Source organism: Hakea prostrata, chromosome 10, assembly GCF_041222555.1.
Source record: "Hakea prostrata isolate BN-2017 chromosome 10, UWA_Hpros_2, whole genome shotgun sequence".
NCBI lineage: Eukaryota > Viridiplantae > Streptophyta > Magnoliopsida > Proteales > Proteaceae > Hakea > Hakea prostrata.
Genome location: NC_142609.1, coordinates 43,417,964 through 43,439,591, shown reverse-complemented (window position 1 = coordinate 43,439,591; position 21,628 = coordinate 43,417,964). Strand labels below are relative to the sequence as shown.

At 36.7% G+C, this 21,628-nt stretch overlaps 1 protein-coding gene across 1 annotated transcript; it reads left to right on the top strand.

Moving 5' to 3' along the window:
• The first annotated feature begins 3,161 nt into the window (after window positions 1–3,161).
• Window positions 3,162–13,292, top strand: LOC149003226 (serine/threonine-protein phosphatase PP1-like). The gene is made up of 4 exons (XM_089136753.1): window positions 3,162–3,878; window positions 9,325–9,884; window positions 9,966–10,187; window positions 12,826–13,292. Exons 1-4 carry the CDS (start codon window positions 3,704–3,706, stop codon window positions 12,847–12,849), a joined length of 981 nt encoding a protein of 326 aa, XP_088992879.1. The 5' UTR covers window positions 3,162–3,703; the 3' UTR covers window positions 12,850–13,292.
• Window positions 13,293–21,628: the final 8,336 nt, after the last annotated feature.

Genomic DNA, 21,628 nt, shown 5'->3' with positions numbered 1-21,628 from the left:
AAAATATCCAAATTGGATCAACACCTGACATGGCCTGGGATCTCCTCGAGCCCAGAGACAACAGGATATTTGATGGCCCTTACTCGCCGAAGGGTAGGGATGGATGAAGGGACCCTTGTCTCACTCTGCAGCCAAGAAGTCGTCATAAGAGGTAAAAATCCAGTTTATAAGGGGAAGAGGGGAAAAAGGCAAGGTAAACTCTACATACTCCAGCTTTTCATTATCTTCAGTTTTCTAACCCTTCAAGAGGATGGCCTTCATCACCTCTTGGGGTCTTCTCTCCTCAATAGAGTTGGTTATTTGTTGGCCTAGACTAACTCGATCGTCAGAGGTGACTTCCCGTCCTCAAAGGTGGCCCACTTTCACCTTGTTTTGGTCTCAGGAGTTGGAGCTGGATCAAGAACATACCTTGGAGCCAAGATAACATTTCTTGCACCAACATATTGATACCTATAAACATCATGGTCTCTTTTATGTAGGGGAAAGGCCTTAGATTCTAAAGAAATTTAAATATTTAATTTCTAACTTATGAGGGTGTTGTATTTATTAGTTAAGTTCATTCCTTAGGATTATTGACTCATAAATTACTTATTTAGAAGGTGACTTTCATTTTTAGAACTTGAACGTAAAACTCAGGACATAAATGCCAAATTATCACATGAATGGGTTACTAGAGCAATAGGCATGCCACTCAAACTCAAGCGCATCAAACTAAGAGACCACACTGTTTATTGTTTTTCTTTTTCTTTTTTCTTTTTTTTTTTGAGGGGAGGGCGACAAGATTATACGGAGGCCCCCTCAACTATATAAGATTCCTCATTACTTACTTTAGATAATCATAGTGTTAGGCATTAAATTCCAAATGGTCTAGTTGACTCTTTCGTATGACGAGCACTTAAGTTGGATGTACGAAAGAATGACTTCTTTCTCCTTTCACCAATGCACTTCACGATCTGGTTGACTCTTTAGTATGATGAGCTATGAAAGAATGCCTTATTTCCTCTCCTTGACCAATGCACTTCACCACAAGCCAACTTCTATGTCGGTTAATACAGTATTCTTTTAACTAAAAAAATATATATATATTAGAGAAGGTTAAGGTTTCATTTTCTTTTTTTTTGGGCTACAAAATGGGTCAAAAGACTTAGAAACAAAACCAAATCAAATTAAAACACAACTTTTGAGAAAATCCTCTCTGAGGATGTCTATCATTTTCTTCGCGGGGATCATTGAAAAAGACCAAACCCTCTCATCCAATTAGCCGCTTCTTAGACAACTAATCAACAACCATGTTATTTTGACACCTCACATGACCAAATCTAAAATGGCCTCGAGAAGTATATAGCCAACTAATCTTCCCATCGATCCTTACTCGTTAACTTCTGGGTCCAATAACCTTATGGTCTTCAACGACTCTAATTCTATTTAGAGTGATCATGCTCCCATATCCAACGCTACCTTTACCCCTTATTTCATTTTCTAAATATTCACCCTTCTTTTTTTTTGACCATGCTCCCATATCCTATGGGCACCTCAACTACAACCTCAATAGGATTACTTTTATATATAATTTAAATATAAATAAATTCATTTCAAATCAATATTAGTTACTAAATGATTTTTGTTGTGTTTAGTTTCAATTTTATCGATTATTTTTGTTAACATTTTGAGGCCAATTTGGAGAAGAACTTATCTCTATAGAACCAGGTACAACTAGTACCACAAAATTAAAAACCTAGAAGGACAGGGCATGGACCACGATCTTTTAAGCTCAAATTATGAACTTATGAAAAAATATAGATTAATCAAATGTATATATAAGTTCAATCCCAAAATAGTGTATATAAAATGGCAAGCCAAATTAAGTAAATACCTTCCCTTTTCTGGGGGATTAGATATTTTGGCTTGTATTTGTCAAATTTTTCAAGCATTACTCATTTAAATTTTAAATTAACACAATGTCATTATTATAAAATAAAAGTAATTAAAATCAAATTCAAGATTAAAATTGAAAACAATTTCCAAACAATATGTCATCCTAGGACCTAGATCTCGAAATCGAATGGTTTTATTTAAATCTATTATTTTCCCCTTCATTCTTGTCTCTATAATGAAGATTTGAATTTCTACATTTTTGAAAATTTTCTAACAAAAAGGATTTATCATTAGATCAAAAATTTAATTATGTGGGTTGTAAAATTTTCTCTCTATATGAATAGATAATCTAAATTATTGATTAGATATTTTTTTAGAGTAGATAATTTTAATAAAATTGAATCCATGACCTCTTCATTAAAAGTGCTCTGGTCTTACCAATTAAGCAACCTTGCAATGGTTGAATTATGTAAACAATATCCCTATAGTTGGTTAGGTTGATATCAAGATGTGTGCTGTAAAATTGAGCCTTGACCAATGAGTAGACATGTAAACAGATCAAATTCGGCTCGGATGCACTAGTATTCGAATCCGATTAGCAAAACCTCTATCTAAATCCAAATCGAATCTAGAACTTTATTGAATATGGGATAGTAAGCCGATCGATAACTATTTGTTGGTATTATCATGTTTTCGATTTTAAATCCATTTATAGGTCTACTAATGAGATGGCTTTTTCTAAATGAATAGGGATGCAAATTCATAGGCGGATTTCAGTTATCCATTTACAGGTCTACCAATGAGATGGCTTCGCCTCAACACATTTTGTGGAGAGTTTGGATCACCTTTTGTCAAGGGAGAATAATGTGTTCTCTTTACGCTTTTTAATTACATAATAGTGAAATGACCCACTTGTAAATATTAAATTATACCATTCGAGAGGTGGTGGTCTAGTGGTCCCAAGTTCACTTCTCAAGTGGTTTAGTAAACCTCATTTCTCATGTTTAAATTCTCTCTACTCATCTGTTTCTTGCATTGGACAGTTGTGTGCTCTTTGGGATCTGACCATAGGCGCTAGTAGTTTCTGTAGGCTATACTAAGCTTCTGGTGAGGCTCCGCTATTGGCCAGTGCTTATACTGATAGTGCACATAGCTAAATATTAAATTATTAAAAATAATCAAAAATAAGAATCATTGTAAGTTTTACATAGACCCCACCTCCTATTATTTGTGGTTGAAAAGAGTCAGGAGAGAAGAAATCCAAATGACATGCGTAGCGCACGCTCTACTCGGGCGTCAAGGCTTCCGGTCCTAATTTTGAAAGGGTTTTCATTGACCGGCGGCGACCATAGCGTGCGCACTGCGCGCACCGGACAACATGAGCTTTCCCTCTCAGCGTTTCTAAGTCAGCATTTCAGCAACTTCGCGCTCATCCACCCAGGCCTCTCTGCCTTTAAAGTAGCGAACAAAATTCCCTCGCCGCTTTCTCAATCGTTCCATCTCTTTCTCTCTGTCTCACAGCTTATTTAGGAATCTTTGGTGTTTGCTTTAAATCCGCGATGGAAGCGAATTTCTCAAAAGCTCTACGATTCTTAGAAGGCAGAAAAAGCCAAGTCCAGAGATAAAAAGTTACTTAAAGCTCTCTCTCTCTCCAAAGGATGTAATTTCTCCCTTACATCTGTTGAACAGAAGAAGAAGCTCATCAACGCTAGAAGAAGAAGGGGAAAAAAAAACTTAAGGTTTTGGTTTCTGCTTTTAGCTTTCTTTTTTAGAATTTCACAAAATTTTTTGTTGCTGCGGCAGAGATTGAGTTTGGGATAACAAAGGAATGGACTCTGCTGTTCTTGATGATATAATTAATCGGCTTCTTGAAGTTCGAGGTAAACCAGGGAAGCAGGTTCAGCTCTCAGAATCAGAGATCCGGCAGCTTTGTGTCTTATCCAAAGACATTTTCTTGCGGCAGCCCAATTTATTGGAGCTTGAAGCGCCTATCAAGATTTGCGGTAATTCTACGTCAACTCATATTCCTTTCCATATGTAGTTGTGGATTTTATCGACTGTATTGGAACTTAAAACGGTTTTTTTTTTTTTTTTTTTTTTGGGCTTTTTTAATTTTGGAATTCTCTTTATTGAATTGCTCATTTCGGACTCGAAATGTGCTCAAGTAAGGAATATCGTAGTCGGATGTCCGATAAATACCGTCTGAATTAAATATTTACGTGTCTGCTACTTGGAATCCTATAGTCAAGTTTAGGTTAAAGCTGCTTGACGGCAGATCATAGAATCCGAATTCCAAACTAAGTTTTTGGTTTTTATTGCTTCAAAATATAGAATTAGTTCTAACGATACTTCTAAAGGCTCATCTTCTGTTGAGACATATTGCGTCATTATTGTATTATAATTAACTGATTTTTCACCAGAGGCTTCAACTGTGACTCGTTCGGAGGGTTGGTGTGCTTCCATCTGGGTATTTACTAATGGAGAGTCATCCAAGATGGTTGGTAACCTCAAAAGTTTGATTCATGCTCCTAACTTCTATTGGAGTTTGAATGTGCAGATATTGTATCAAACGAGTTTGGATCCTTGATGCTTGACGGCTCTTCAGAGCAACGTCTATAAAGTTGTGGAAGTCACCTGAGTGCTTTGGTGGATTTCCTTTTAGGATTTTGGTAGATGTCCGTAGTTAACATGTTGTTGCATGTAGTTTGTGACGAGTAATTTGCATTTGTGTATAACTTCTTCCTAGAGATATTCAAGAATGGGTAGATTCTGGTAAGTAGTTCAGACATAATAATAACTGGTTGAGCACAAGTTAATAGTCCATGCCTCATGAGAACAAACAAATTCTAGGTACTCTTTCCATTGCAGTCTTCCTTTTGTACTTTGATTGCTGAACTGTCATATGGTTCATCCTATTATTCCAAAATCCATTGAAAAAAAATGTTTGAGTGAGTCCCTTCTCCTAAGGGGAATTATCAAGACTGAAGCTAGTTTTTATGACTTCAAGTGAAAAAAAAATGCAGATGGATTGAAAATAGATATCTACAATTGATGATCCCCATGATGACAGTTGGGTTTGAGAAAACTGTATGTAGAAAAGAAGAATTAGAAGTTCTTCAAGTTAGGGGTTGTTAGGGCTATCTATGAAGTCTTAGCTGTATGTTATTTGTGGTCATTATCTGTTTTTCTTTTTTGAAGAAATTTTTAGTGGGCTACGTTTCTATTCAATAATTCAGAAATAATTCATTGAGAAGATTGCACTGGCACCCCAAATTGGAGGCCTTAAAGCATTGACACCCCACTTTATGTTTAAAAAGCCCGAGACCCCAAAATTGAATTTTTGTTGGATATATTTGTCAAAATTTTCACTGAAAATAGTTAAATTACTGTTTATTTTAAAAAATATCCCTATAATAAACAGTGTCTGAAAGGTTTTTTGTGACAAATTGGACAAATATATCCAATGAAAATCCAATTTTGGGGTCTCTGTGCTTTTTAAACATAAAGTAGGGTGTCGGTGCTTTAAGGCCTCCATTTTGGAGTGCCTGTGCAATTTGCTCTAATTCATTAAAGAATATGCTAATTTCTTAATCCCTGGAATTAGAAAAACATTGTTCATGCCATTCTGTGACTATTGACAAACAGCCTTTGACTGGTTATGGATGGTAGAGATGGTGCTACTGACTGTTGATCCTTGAAATTGATGTTCAAGGAGTGGGCCTTGAAAGCCCACTGTCTCTTTTCTTCTTATTCTTTTTTTACAGGGTGGGGGTAGGGGCGGTAGAGGTTAGGGATGTTGGGGGTGTGGAAGTTTTCTCAATGAAAATGATTTCAAATGTGTCGATATTGAAATAAAAAGGTTATCTGTGGAGTTCAAAGAGAAATGAATGTATAACGTCCCTTTTAAGTTATGGAATTGTATGCTTTCTCATTGCAACTTGAGCCTACTGATGATTGGGTTTTGCTGGGTTTCGTTGGCCACCCAGTTACTAAATGTGAGTGGCTTGGGTGAGGGTCTTATGTCTGATGAGCTTATTTAACACCAAGCCACAGGCAATGCCTGTCTACTGTGTTAATGTAGTTAGGTGTATAAAAAATCCTGTTATTACCAATATGCTCATATACTGTATAATCCATCAAATAGTGTCACCCAGGGTGGTATAACATCAGGGATGGGCTCTTCCTGATACTGCAGATCAACCTAACTGTTTCCTGTCTTATCCATAAGTAGTGGTTCATTTCCACTGATCCAAGTGCTGCCTAAAAGGATTTGTTTTATGACGTGTGGGAATTTCATGCTGCTGGTTTAGAAAGACATTTAATTTCCGTCAAGGCTATTGCTGTTGTTACAGTCACAGCCCCTGGAAAAATTCATATGAATCACTGGAGAGACTTCTGTCAACATTGGGAGGAAAAGAAATATGTGGCTATTATTGTTGTAAAAGGCTGAATATAATTAATGATATGGATGCAAGGATATTGAAATTTGTTGCATAGTACATGATCTGATCTGTCACCTGTTGTGGATTGGCTGAATTGAATCTTTATGTTTGTATTGTTCAGTTTGGAATAATCAAGATTAGTATTTGGCAGGAAGAATCCATAATATGCTCTAGCAATCTTTGGATTCTTCCTTGACATTAAAAGCATTCCACCAGCATATAAAAAATGCAAACAGAACAATCTGGTAACTGCATACTGTTGCAAATGATCTTGTGTCATTCCCTTATTGAACCATAGTATCTAGTGAACGGCCCAAATAATCTTATTTTACTTGGATATATTTTGGTTAACCATGGTTCAATTATTTCTTGGGCGACCTCCCCTTTTCAATCTATATAAGAGGATTTTGGTGGAGACATTGCAATCTGATGGTCTCTTCTCCTCAGTTTGTCTTTCTTTTTATCTGAACTCGGGACCTTTCATATTATTCCTATAGCTTTCTTTCTCTTACTGTTAATTTCTCTTAAATTTCTTCACATTGTTGGAGCACCAAACTACCAAACGAGATATCCCTGGTCGCTTTAGGTCCTCTAAATTGGCACCCATGCCACTTAGACTTGAGCGTTCTTTTTTTTGGTTAGGGGTGGGGTGGGTGGACAGATTAGAACATATTAAATGTTGGATATCATAAATGATTTAGATCTTGGGCTGCCAGGCATCATTATTTGTAATCCTTCACAGTTAAACTTAATCCATCATTTTGGCACCACAGTTATCTAAATTAGTGGGCATGCAAAGTGCATCCCCTTTACATGTCAAATGACTCAAAATCCAACTTCCGTATATTGTCCAATTCAACCTTTGGTGACATGATGTTCAAGAAGTCCCTAGATGCTTCTGGTTTTTGTTGGGTGATATTGAATCATTGTCTAAGGGGTTTTCCCTGCTAAATGGAACGGTAGTGAGCACATTTTGGTTGACTTAGTTAAAAATTTTCTTGATGGAGTTGATGGTTTTTCAAGGTTATGGTGTAATCCCTTGCATTATATATGATGCAGCAGGTGAACGAGATCATTATTTCCATGCAAAATAATGGTGCTCAAAGAGAATCCTGCTTCAACTGCATAGGTGAAGCAATTCACATGATGACCTGATTGTGTATGCAGATTAAGAAGATGAAGGTCCAGTACTGGCCTCGAAAGCTTAGGCCTGGACAAAGGGATGCCAACTGATATTCTGACATAAGTCTACTCTCCGAACTTCTGAAGCTCGTTTTGGAGATGCCAGAGAATTTTTCCCTTAATCTCTGTTGGTTTGACCAGTCAGTCCTAGCACACAAGTCCTCCACATCTTGTGAGACAATACTTTCTTCGTGCTCATTATCAACATATGGGACAGTCAATCTCCTGTTAGGTAGTTGAAGCTGGACATGGAAGACTTGATAATGCATATTGGTCTAAAGTGTAAAACCTTTGTCTCTATTACCAAATAATGTGGTCCCAAACCAGAGAATCCTGCAAGAGACAAGCATTCAACAGTCATTGAATGTCCGCCCTACTGCTTTTTTATTTTTAGTTGATTAGTTCTAAATTCTATTTAAATCAGCTGCTCTGTCTTCTTCTTCTACTAATTATTACTTGTTCTAGGCTTCTAGCTGTGGTTCTGAGATTGCATTCTTCTTCAGTCTGTCTATTCTCTAGTTAGTAGTCTATTTTGTTTCAAATTTTGCATACTGATTCTGCTTTCAATCTCTGTTATTATTTTTTAATCTGTCCCCCCCCCCCCCCCGGGAAATCTGATTGATACTGTTGGCTTAATTCGGTCGGGAAACAGCATCGCCGCGAACTGCAGGTGGAGGCTCCATACTTATGACCCTGCAGTGGCGGGAACCACATGTGCTCTCTGCTAATCAGTTTTCCTGGTAGTAGTAGGGTTTCTATCAGTTCTATGTGGATCCCTTTTCTGTTACCAGAATTCTGACACTTCTTCTAAAGAACTGGCCAATCAACTTGATTTCAACCATTCTGAATTTTTTGTTCTGATGATTGACACATTTCTTTTTTGCTCTTTTTCTACTTATTCTGTGTTCTTGCTGGATTTTCTGGCCTGGGGTTAGCCTAAACTATCTTTCCGACAGCTCTTCCTTTATTACAAGACAATTGTCAAAAGGTGCATATAAAATTGTAAGAGTGAATTTATACTGGTTCTGAATAGAGTGTTATGTTCTTCAGAGATTGGATTGTAAGTTAGTGTAATCAATTTTTATCTTCAACCAGATTCTTTCTTGACGACTTTATTCTCCTGATGGGCTTAAAGTCTTGAGGCTTTCAGTTTGATATATGCCATTTACCTGGGTTTTAAAATTCGGAAGCTTCTGATATTGACTTATCAGCTATAAAACTGCGAAACTCAGCATTTATACCAGTTTAAGCCACGGAATTCAATGTGAACCTATATGCTTTAGGCAAGCAACTTGGTAAAATCTTTCTGCCACTTTTTCTGTGAGTAGCTAAACCTTTTTGCCACATTTCCTGTGAGTAGCTCTTGGAACTTGGTTATATTGTTCTTCCTGTTGATTTCTAAACCCTTGGAAAAGTTTAGATCCACAAGCCAGAGTTCATGCTTGAATTCACGTGGTATTTGTTAGGAGTCTCTTACATAATGCACTTCACATTGTCTTGCAGAAAACTGATAATGTATGCTTACTTTTCTACCATTGCAGTTCTAAAACATTAATTATTCAATCCTAAAGGAGAAAATTTGGATTGTGTCTGATATTGAACAAAAAAATGTGGTTATATTGTTCTACCTGTTGATTTCCAAACCCTTAGAAAACTTCAGAACCACAAACCAGAATTCGTGCTTGAGCCATGCAGCATTTGTTGGGACTCCTACATGTTGCAATTCATATTGTCTTGCAGATGCAGCTTTAGAACATTAATTATTCAATCCTAAAGGAGAAATTTTTGGATTTTATCTAATATTGTACCTTCTGTACCTGTTCAGGTGATGTTCATGGTCAGTATTCTGATCTCTTGAGGCTTTTTGAGTATGGTGGTTTACCTCCACAAGCGAATTATCTATTCTTGGGAGATTATGTGGATCGCGGCAAGCAAAGCCTGGAGACCGTTTGCCTTCTGCTTGCATATAAAATAAAGTATCCAGAACAATTTTTCCTCCTGAGGGGCAATCATGAGTGTGCTTCTATAAACCGTATATATGGATTTTATGATGAATGTAAGCGAAGATTCAATGTTAGGCTGTGGAAGGTCTTCACAGATTGTTTTAACTGCTTACCAGTGGCAGCTCTCATAGATGACAAGATTCTCTGCATGCATGGAGGTCTTTCTCCTGACCTCCGTAGTTTGGATCAAATAAGAAACCTACAGCGCCCAACAGATGTCCCCGACACTGGTTTGCTCTGTGATCTTCTTTGGTCAGATCCCAGTAAGGACATTCAGGGTTGGGGGATGAATGATAGGGGTGTTTCATACACCTTTGGTGCTGATAAAGTGACAGAATTTCTTCAGAAGCATGATCTTGACCTTATTTGTCGTGCTCACCAGGTCAAAATATGGTTTGCTTATTTCTTGGATATGGACCGATCCTGGAACACTTCAACTTACTATTGTTCCCATATTTTGCAGGTTGTGGAGGATGGATATGAGTTTTTTGCTGACAGGCAACTTGTAACAATATTTTCAGCACCTAATTACTGTGGGGAGTTTGACAATTCAGGTGCGATGATGAGTGTGGATGAGACTCTGATGTGCTCCTTCCAAATATTAAAGCCTGCAGAAAAGAAAGCGAAGTTCATTTTCGGGAGCACCACTACAACAAAGTCTGGGACCCCAACACCAGGAGTCAAGGTATATTACACACTGAAAAACAAAAGCAAACGAACATTTCCTAGATGGTATAACGATGTCTCATTTTAAACCATCCCAAACAACCCCAAACTGGGGAGAGAAAAAAAAAAAAAAAAAAAAAAAGGAGTTGGGGGGGGGGGGGGGTGGTGCGGTTTTTGAAGATTAACAAAACCAAACTTAAAGGGGAAGGATGGGAACTGGGATGGTTTGATCTCATCTACCAAGTTGCACCTATCACCAGTTCACCACTCTTTTCTTAGACTTAAAGCACCAAGGAAAACAGTACTTGGACTTTAACCACCAAGCACTATTAGCTATGTGGAATTTAAACACCAGCAGCTCAGTAATCTGGACCGTAAACACCAGAACACTCATTTATAGAGTACAAATGGAGCAGTTGGGTTTGCTCAATGCAAAATCCAAAACTAAAGTCTAATCTTTATCCTCCACAATGGGGATGTAAACAAGGGGAACTATAACAACCTTGCGAAGTCCTGAATGAAAATAGGATTTTGGATTACGAAAAAGAAACATAGCATGGTTCTGCTTTTTTGTGTGGGATTATGAAAGGGGCCTAATTACAAAGGTTTCACTCCAAAAGATAATATCTTTTACATTGAGGACATTGTGTTCTTTCCGTCTTCCTTTTTTTATGCATCTTTTAGACATGTTAGGCGTAGAGCTAATTCTGTACCTTGCTCGGCGGCTAAGTTTGGTTGAGAAATTGTAGTACTCTTTGTTTCTCCTCATGTCCAGCTTGGCTAGAGAAAGATTAAATTTGACATCAATTTTAGTGAAGGTCTCTTATACCTTCCCGTTTCCCCACCACCAAAAAAAAAAGGCATAATTATTGAACCATAACTTAAAAGTGGACCAACTAATTATTACTTAATCTGAACGAGTTATTGAACTGTTTCAAACTCAAACAATACAAAACAAAGTAGTTAACTTATTTTCGTTCCTAGTCTGGATACCCCCATTCTAGGTCCATTAAAGAGCCCTATTGCACATTAAACCCAAGGGAAGAAAGGCCCATAACCTAGATAACCTAACCCTAAGGTTATTTAGGGAAAATGACCCAGTTTTTTTGTGGTGGATCCAGACTACATCAAAGGGAATGGTTGTAGCATGTGACATATCACAATTAGGGTTTCATATTGATATGATTTTTCTAAGGTCAGTCATTGTGGCATGTTAGGATCAGTATCTGTTTACACATAGGAATGTCTCTCTTGCATTCTTTTGAGTTTTGAAGAGGTGCAAGGAAGCTATTTCATCAGTTCCCTCCCCCACCCCCCCACCCCCCCCCAAAAAAAAAATAAAGAAAGAAAAAAGAAAGAAAGAAAGAAAAAAAAAAAAAAAATGTTATGCCACTATGCATGCGTACAAATGTATAGAAGCTGTTAGGAATGTTTGTCTTAGTTGCTCTAACTGCATGTGTAACGTATACTGTACCTGATCTTTCTAGAAACATTTCTGTTAGTAATAATGCAGGTGTGGTTCCAAATTGGTTTTATTTTAATAATACTTGGTTATAGACTTACTTAATTTAAATGTTTTCATTGCTAATGGGCTAAATTATGAGTTTTTATTTGTAATGGACCTTTAATTACAAGGCCAAATTTTTTATCCATAGGGGTCACAGATCTTATCTTTTTATTTAGTCTTCTCTTATGTGGGGGCTCCTTTCTGTTTTTAGAATTATTTGTTTGCCTCACCTTTTCTTGTAAAGTTAAGAGTCAGATTTGGGATTTTCAAATTAAGGTTTTGGGTTGGAGCCTTCAACATCATATTTGGTGTTTTTGGGAGATCTCTATTGTAATCTTCTCCATGCATGTTAAAACTTCATCAGCTTTACTCGTGGACATAGCACATCATGTTGGTATATGAACCACTTTAAATATGTGTTATCTGTTATTCATTCCTATTCTATTTCTTGATGTTTGTCATACCAAATACATTCTTCAAACATTAAAATCATAAATGATGAAAAGTACCGATCATAGGAATGCACACGCATAAGCATAACATACTATTTGTTTATACATTTCCTAGTGTCTAGATTTTAAGTGATTGACTTATACCTATAATTGGTGATACTCTTAGTGATAGCAACTATGTTAGGTAATGATCTAATTGCTCATTAGTCGCAGGGCCATTATTTCCTCCTTTGGGAACTCCTGAGGAAAAATATTTAGATGCATGCTTCTGATTAATTTAATTAAGACTAACCCAGTAACTTTTTAATCTCTGTAATAAGATATTGAAGATGCCTGTGCGTCACAATGAATAAACAGAGTATATCACAGATCAATCACAATCAATGTTATTGGGAAGATGTGCAGAGAGAGAGAGAGAGAGAGAGAGAGAGAGAGAGAGAGAGAGAGAGAGAGAGAGGGGGTGGGGGGGGGGGTGGGGTGAAAGCATGAAGGTGTACCATCCAGACTGTCCTGCGAATTTGAGTTACTTAAAAGTAACTAGCTTTTTGCTTGAATAGAATGGTGGTGGTGCTGTGCTGGTGACATTTAATGACCGAGAAATTTTATGCAGCCCTTTTTTCTGTTTTTTATTTATAATACCTAATATTTGTGTGGAATGTTTGAGATACTAATGCTGCATTTGCTGATTTTATTTGCAGTCTTTCCTTGGTTCTAAAGTGTGAGTCACATTCAAGATGGCGGGGATGCACTGCCTGTGTGGGTCATGTCAATGTTGGCTATGTGGAGGAGGAATCTAGTTCGTTTTAATCTTAGTTCAGAAGTGTAAAAAATGGAGAAATCTTCAGCTGAAAAATGCAAAGATTTTGTTACCCCTTTCCCCTGGTATAAAGCTGGCTCACTATATGAACACTAGCTGCTCCTATGAATGATTGGCGTGTGAACTAGTATGTTATTGTCTCTCCCATAATTCAAGCTGTTGCAGAAGGTGGACTGTGAAACCACAAATCTACATATTGTGCAAAACTCCTGCTCCCCCCTTATTTTTTTCCTGGCAGGGAAAAAGATACTACAGAGAGTCATGGGTGGTGATTGTTTTGCTGATATGTTGGCTAATCCTTGAGTAATCAAAGCTGTCTTGAGAATGGAGAATTCTAGTTCTTTCCAATTTCTCTGGATTGCATACTACTTTAGCAGCAGCTAACATTGAGTTGAGGCTGATATCCTAGCATTGTGTGTCGATTGAATTTTTTTCTCTGTTCATCTTAATTGCTGGGGTTGTTATCTTATATAAGATATGTTTTAAAAGAATACGCAGTGCATGAAAGGAACCAACAGGGTGAACTGCACAAGTTCATGGACCTTCCTTTGAAGGGGTAATTATGGCTATTTCAGAATGTTCAGACCATGCAATAAACAATGAGAGGGAAATTGAAGTTTGTTGGAGATGGTTTTGCATCTGAGCAGTTATCATAACAGACATGCGAGGTGTGAACCTGTCCCTCTTGATAGCTCCAAGTTCCTGATATGCGAACCCTGAATGCAGAAGTTGAACTAATCCCATTTTTTTTTTTGTTTTGGTAAATGAACTAATCCCATTCAAAATACTTATTTTTTTCACTTTTAAGAGTCACTATGCATAACAGAGCCGTGGACTTTGACCAGACAGAGAAGAAAGATCTCAAATTCCGGCGAGTCCATGATTGATTCCATTTTTCTCTTCACTGCATTTGATATGATGATGTTGCTGCGTTTACTTGCCGCGTCTCTGCAGCTTTTCGATACGCTATATCTTTTTGATAATGACCTTTCGCTTTCTCTGTTCCATGTATCATTGTTTATGTTTGAAGTCAAAACAGGCAAAGCATACTATATGAAAGCTAAGTTAAGATGGTTGGGATATTTGATCAACAGAACAAAAGATCGACAAGCATCGTTGTTGTCAAAAGATCAATCATGCAATTACCTCCCCCTTCCAAATAAGAGTTCCTACTCAAGGTGGGGTAAATGCATTGGTTGGCTTAAACAAATATGCAGTCATTGTAAGAACAGAACCAAATCCAGCTGAACCTGTTCAGTCATTGTAAGAGTAGAACAAAATCCAACTGAACTGACTTCCTTCTTATTTGTTAATAGTTACAAAGTCAAATTGGTTCACAGCATTCTTCATATCAAATGAAAAAGCAAAAGCTTCCAAATCTTAGATACCCATATTTCCCTCTAACATGTCATATGTCAACCAAACTTTAGCAATCAATATATATAGGTGATGGTAGTGAGTCTTATCTGGATTGAAAAGTAGCTCAGGATTTTCCTACACTAGTAAGACTATCAAAAGCTTTGCCCACTTTGATAGTGTGAACTGGTGAGATTGGATTAGATATGATATATGATTTCTTGGTTTTTGATAAACTTTTTGGAGTAAGATTGTGTACAAGAGCCCTTCAACCGTCATCCTTGGTTAGGTCATTGGAGTATGATTAAAGAGTACAAATTAGCAAGACATTCACATGGAATCTCAGAGATAATGTTTGACGTTTCTCACTCTTGCAGTTCACCATCTTTTTACCTTCCATATTTGACAAGACCTGATCCATTGGCTTTGCATTGCCAATCAATCCTAAAGTTTTTGTAAACCTAAACCACTATGTGTGGCCAAGGGCTGCCTTATATAACTATTGCTTGGGTTTGTCACATGAATGAGATGATGGTTAGAGGAATTGGGAATGGGTCATTCTCTACTTTTGTCCTCACTTCTGAGAGCTTCATGACCACACCAGAAAGGAAACCCCCTTTCAAGGAGGGAGAAGAAGAATTAGATTTGTGTTAGTTATGGCCATGTCTACTTGTTAACTCCAATCCAAATGAACCTAACTTCTCTCACTGGTATTGGTCAGATGGGTTATGTGTCCAATCTTGTCTTACCAACCCATCACTCATCTCATTTAGATTAAAAGGAAACCAAGTTGATCTCTTGGGTACTTTGTTTCTAAAGCCTTCTTCTTGTTGCATACCTACCTGCCATTCTTGGATTGGGCAAGCAACACAAACTCTTTGGTAGTTAAGGGTTTGATAGATAGCTTTGCTTTATTTGTTTATATATATATTCAAGTCATGATTGCCCTTCTAAAGGATGATTGTGCCCAACTCCACAACCAATGATGAATAGAAGCATCAATTGAAACCATCAAATTGATAAAAAAAAGCATTCTGATTAAATTTGTAACTATGATTGCTACTACTTTGGATGGTCAATAAATTTGCAGTTCTCTCTATCAAATTCCCAGCCGGGCCCCCTTTTCTTTATAGGTCTGCTGGCACCAATCACTCCTGGTGAGTTGGTGGCTATCCCACTAAAACCTTGAGTGGAAATCACTAGAAGTTCTCCATTGAAACATTGGAAGCAATTTGATCTCTTCTATTTGGTGCAACACTCATTTTCCAACCATTTTTCATGTTTAAAGCTGCTGCATATTGCTATGCCTAATCTAAAACGGAATATAAATGAAGAAAATCCCTTCTTCCCTGCCTAAACTTAAGCATACGTGTCCATATTAGAAATGTTCTTAGTTCTTCAATATCCATTTTGTGGCCTGAAAATTATCATTTGATTTTGTTATTTTGGACTATGCTCCTTTCTGCAACCGATTACCTAAATCAAATTCCCCAATAAGAACTTGTAAATGAGATGTTATGTTGTGACTCAAATTCTTGTAGCGATTCGAAGATGGACCCGCATCGAAATATTTTATTATGGTATATATGACTCGACCTGTTTACCCGTCATGTATGTACCTTATGTTTGCTTGTAATATCGTTGTGAGATTTGAGATTTTTGCTTTGGGTTTTGGAGGAGAATTTTTGTGACGACATTCTAGTGATTGGTATATGAATCTCCATTTTGTTATTCTTTTACATAGTGGAAAGTTATTCTTCTTTACCTGTGGACATGGCATACCGCATTGATGTATGAACTATGTTAAATCTCTATCTTCTGCCTTGTTTTTATTTCAATTCGTGATTTGCTGATGTTCGTCCTATCGTGAGAGTTCTTCAAATTACTGATATGTTTAGGAGTTTAGTCGTAGGTGGAAGAGAATTTTGTTTCACATTGTTTTTCCATTTTTGGTGGGTACCCATTTCTAACCACTTAAGCAAGGGTTGGGGAACATCATCTCTTCTTTCTTAGAATTTTCTTACCAAATAAAATTCTGTTACATGCATGTTACCAGCTATATATCCTATTACCCATACCAGAAGGAGGAGATAAGTTTCACTTTGCTAGGTAATCACTACTCTCTGGACCAGATGGATGTCCTGCAACTGGGAAGACATGTTTGAGTACTTGGATGAGCACTGTGAGAATCCCACCTTCATATACAGTGTTAAGTGCGAAAACAACCAAACAAAAAGGAAGTTTCAACATAATTTACTCCACTGTTGAGCACTGAAACTAATGGTGCAAAGGGCAAGCAAGTGCAGTCCACTAAAGTCTTTTAAAGTCTCATGAAGATGAGATCTTGTGTCATTTGGGTTTCAGTAGACACAATAATAAGATACACCGAGGAATCCCACCTTCATGCAGTGTCAAATGCTAAAACAACTATAAAAAAGGAAATTTCAACATAATTTAGTCCATTTTTGAGCATTGAAACTAATGGTGCAAAGGGCAAGCAAGTGCAGTCCACTGAAGTCTATAAAAGTCTCATGAAGGTGAGATTTCGTGTCACTTTAGGTTTCCGTAGACACAATAAAAGTTACATGAAGGAAACCTTTGTTCACAAGATTAAAAGAATGAAACAAGGAAAGTCACTTTAGAGATGAGTATATCCTTTAGAACAAAGCAAATGCTTCATGTGTATCATTGTCAATGGAGAAGAAATAACTTGACAAGATCCAACATAAAGCTAAAATTCTCTCCTTTCAACTATTTTATTTGTTTGCTAGTCAAAAAGTGTGGGGGGAAGAATGCCTTCTGAGTCTGCAAGTCCCAAACTGATACCTTTCTTGCTTTCTAGGTAGAAACCATATATCCTTCAATCACTTTTATATATTATCAGTTGTGTTCGGCCATTGATGGTGTGATACCTTGATTCTCTTAAGTGTACTTACTGTTGGTGATCATGAGGTACTTCTCAGTCTGAAATGACCTCCTTCACACACAGACACACACACAGACAGAGAGAGAGAGAGAGAGAGAGAGAGAGACTTTAAAGAATGAGAGAAAAATACACTTTAAAGGATTGAATTAATAATAACAAATACAGTTCTTGTCAAAATCACTTTTGGGATCAAAATCATTCTGCAGAAGTGATATCAAGCATTACTCAAGAGGTTTTGTTGAAAAATCTCCTGAAGTGGAACTACGGATCCACCAAATAACACAAAATAATCTTGGCATGGAAGTTCTACTTTAGATAGTGGCCCTTCAATATGGGCTGCAATGAGTATGTATTTATCTATATCTCGGATTGAATTTTTATTTATTTCTGGGGAAATGAAGTGGGAAGAACGTTTGGTGGAGAGGAAAACAAAGTGCGTGGTAAACTTGTCCTTCCAAATCAAAAGGTAAGAATAGGAACTAAGGAAGGAGCTACCAACTTCCTTGTTTCACTTTTGTTGCTGTTAAGTATGAAAATAATTGCCTTGGAGAATTATTCCACTTCTAACTTCTAAGGCATTAACTAAAAACTGTATATATGCTACTACTCCATAAAACCATTGAATCTCTCCCTCTCTCTCTGGTATTTTATCTTATATAAAAAAAGCTACACTTACTTTGTTGGGTTCATATTCATTCTCCACAAAAGTGTTGTAAGTGATCAGAAGTAGGAAATGTTTCAGTAGGTAAAGAAACAAGAAATTGGCTTTTGCTTCTGCCTTTTCTTCCAAATATAACTTGTAGTGTAGTCAATGGTTTTAAGTCCAATTTGGAGGCATCACCAACTCTTGCATGCAAATGTTGTGGGTGTAAATTCAAAGCCAAAATGATTTCATTCCTACAAAGGCAATTAAATGCATGCATGTGGTCTAACTTATTTGACCCAAGTGGACTTAATTCCTAATGAAGCTTATATATTAGTAATCTAATGATCTTGTACTCTAATTTAATGAGCCATTAGCCTCATTTACATTCTTTAATATTTTGAGATATTGGGTTTAATGATACACATTTGCATCATAATGTATCTAATAGTGTCTTTTAAGTGATTTGATGGTGACTCTAAATGTCGTAATAGTATTGTATAAATCTTTTAAGCAACTAACACAAATTTTAGTGTGTGAGGATCTTAAACCGGTACTTAATATTCTTCATGGTGGAGAATTAAACAATTTTATATACGTTGTGAGTGGAGGGTTACTTGAGTTCTTATTAGTGAGTTGGGGGTTCTCACCAAAAATCATTTTCTGATACCAAACGAGTATGCAAAAGAATAAAACTACATAACTCACACCAGACATCAGTGGTGATCTTGACTTGAGGCAAGGCAGTCTAAAATCAAGACCTAATGGTTACATATACTTGAATCTTAACCTCTTATTAAGACGCGTTGGTCATTATCAAGAGAGCCAACCTTTTAGTGGTTGAGAATTGACTTTTAATTTTTGGCTTCTTTATGTGCAAACGACAGCTTTGAGAAGACGCGGGCAAATCCCAGAAAATAAAGGATAGTTGAAAAGAAAACATGGATACATGTATGAAAATTGAGATCTTTTACCTGCGAGGTAAGAAGGTAGTCATCTTTAAATACTGACAAGATGGACCCACCTCCTAAATATTTGATAAAGATGCGTAAGAGGCACACAATCTTGATCTAGACTCAAGAACTATCTGGTAAGAAATCAAAAGCATTTGTCTCTAGTCACAAATGGAGGTCCCAAAATGAATTTGGCTTTTTAGTATCTTAATCAATGAATTTATATTTTTATTTTTACTTGATATAAATTATTGAGCAAATTACATTAGTACCCAAAATGAAGGCTTTAAAGCACTAACACTCCCATTTTATGTTTGAAAAGCACATAAATTATATTTTACGAGATATAAATTATTTGATATATATATACACTCTTGATTTCATACTATGAGGCGGTGGTCTTGAAGGCGGTGGTCTTCTCTTACCTGACGTATTCTCTACTGCCACGTGTACATAATTCATTGCCGGCAGCCAGATGAAACAAGTATGGCTATATATCCATGAGACAATGAAAGTCCAAAATGGCTTATTTGTTATTTGAAGAACTTTTGAAAATTACTAGTGGGGACTGGGGAAACGCACGTAGACTCAAATTCTTTATATAATTTCTTTTTCTTTCGGCACGCTGTTGCCGATTCGGGGAACCGAAACCGGAACCGATGGGACATCAAAGACTTGGTGGGTCCTTTTGCTTAATGGGCCTCCAATTAACTAAAAATAGAGTCCGGATCAGCTCCCCCGACGGTTTCTGACCACACAAAGCAGTGGGGCCCACGGTGAAAACACTTTTTGGAAAAACACAAAAAAAAAAATTACATTTTACCCGTGGGCCCCACGTTTTGTGTGGTCAAGAACCCGTCGGGGAGCACTCTGTGCTACCCGGACGGGGTGAGGATCCAGATTCCTAAAAATAATATATCACGTCTTACATGTGTTCGATTAAATTACACCTGGAACTTGACACGAGAGTGGTGGTGGCGATGACAGCGAAACACCACGATAAAAGTAGGCGTGTGTTCGTTGACCAGCTTCACCATGGCTTCACCTGCGTTGACTTTCTTTTATGTTGATTTCTACGCTCATCATTTGTTTTTCCTTTCTGGTAAAAAGTTAAAAAACTTCATCCAATAAACTTCGGAGTAAAAAAATAAAAAATAATTTTTCTTACAAAAAAAAATTGGTCAAACTATCAAACATGCAATAAACAGAGTTATCAAAGCTAATAGAGGGGTCAAGCCCAATATACTTTCAGAATAAACATTGTAACAACCACAACAACAATTAAGTTCAAGAGATACTAAATATGTATCTTCCATCACAAGTGTCAAAATAGACAAAAACACTCACAAAGGTGGAGACGAACAAACCACAAGAGTGGAGAGACAACACGCTACAAGGGTAAAGAAATACTGATGACGACTCGGTTGTCACTATGGTGGCACCAGTATTGCGAAGAAGGTTGTTGCGGTGGATTTGAAAGATGATGAATCCATCTGAAATAATTAGGGCACACGGGCTTAGAGCTCAGTTCTAAACAACCATCATTTGCTGTTGTAGACGTGAAATGGAATATTTAAGTTGGAAAGTGGAGAATCCCTCGAAGCACTGAGTGAATATCTCAGCCATCAAATTACCGGAAAAAAAGACAAATTCCAGCTAACATTGTAAACAGGATAACTTCAGCAGTCCAACCACCTATTTACGCTCATCCTCTTATTTCTTAGAAGATATTTGATGTAAGGGATAATTTTATACTTATAATTTTAAAAATAATTTGGTGAGAAATCACCTTCAACTTATTCTAAGAACTATTTTTCATTTTTTATTAGTGCTAATATCTGTAAATTTTTATTAGATGAAATATTATTTATGAGTTTAAATTATTAGTTTAATTTTGTACCCTCTACTTCTTTGTATATGGATTTATTCATCGATCATATTTAGGTCCCACTTAACCTACCACGAATGATTTTTTTATTTTGTAAAATGTCACATAGAGGAAGAAGGTTATAAGACATCTCAAATTTTAAACAAAACAATTGGACCTCAGGGTCTCTAACTAAGTACTATGGTTTAATTACGAAAAAATTCTCCACAAAATAAAATTCAGTAAAGTACATTGTACCAAAAGTCAAATTAAATAAAATGGTTATTTAAATATTATTTTTATGGGTTTTGAAATTTGGGCACATTGCTATTTGTCACCCATCTTGACCATGAGTATTCTTAAATTTTGCAAGTTTAATAATTTTTAGAAACAATTCTAGATTCTTTAATTATTATGCTACATATCATTAAAAAATTGTCACTCTTATCCTTTTATCACATAGGGGATCTGATAATATTTGATATCATTTAAAACTTTTATATATAATATTTTAGGGGCAAAAAGGTGAATTAAAATTTTTTGTATCTGAGGTTCATCCAGGCTAGTTTGCCGCACCTCGATTACATCTTCAAAGGGAGCTTTATCGTCCACAAGAGTCGAACCCATGACCTTCTACTTGAGAAGTATGGATCTTACTACTCTACCAACCCTGCATTGATTTACAACTCGAAAATACAAATGAAACTCTTTGAAAAACATATATACCTAGGTTATAGGGACCTAGGATCATCACTAAGTTAGCATTATTAATAGCGAACAGCTTACAAAGAGTTTGGATCCACTAGAGAAGTGAGAGGACAAGAGGAAAACTTTGTATTACATAGTGGGTAGGTCCCACCTATAAGACTAGGGATGTCCTATTCTGAATTGGGATTCTCTATTCTACGATTAGAGATTTGTATTTCTTTCATACTATAA

What these genes read in the sequence shown, in the direction of transcription:
- LOC149003226 (XM_089136753.1), top strand. Translation starts at nt 3,704, where the DNA reads ATGGACTCTGCTGTTCTTGATGATATAATTAATCGGCTTCTTGAAGTT. An exon ending in TTATTTGTCGTGCTCACCAG is followed by an intron (nt 9,885 to 9,965) that starts GTCAAAATATGG and finishes CATATTTTGCAG; the next exon opens with GTTGTGGAGGATGGATATGA. An exon ending in CCCCAACACCAGGAGTCAAG is followed by an intron (nt 10,188 to 12,825) that starts GTATATTACACA and finishes TTTTATTTGCAG; the next exon opens with TCTTTCCTTGGTTCTAAAGT.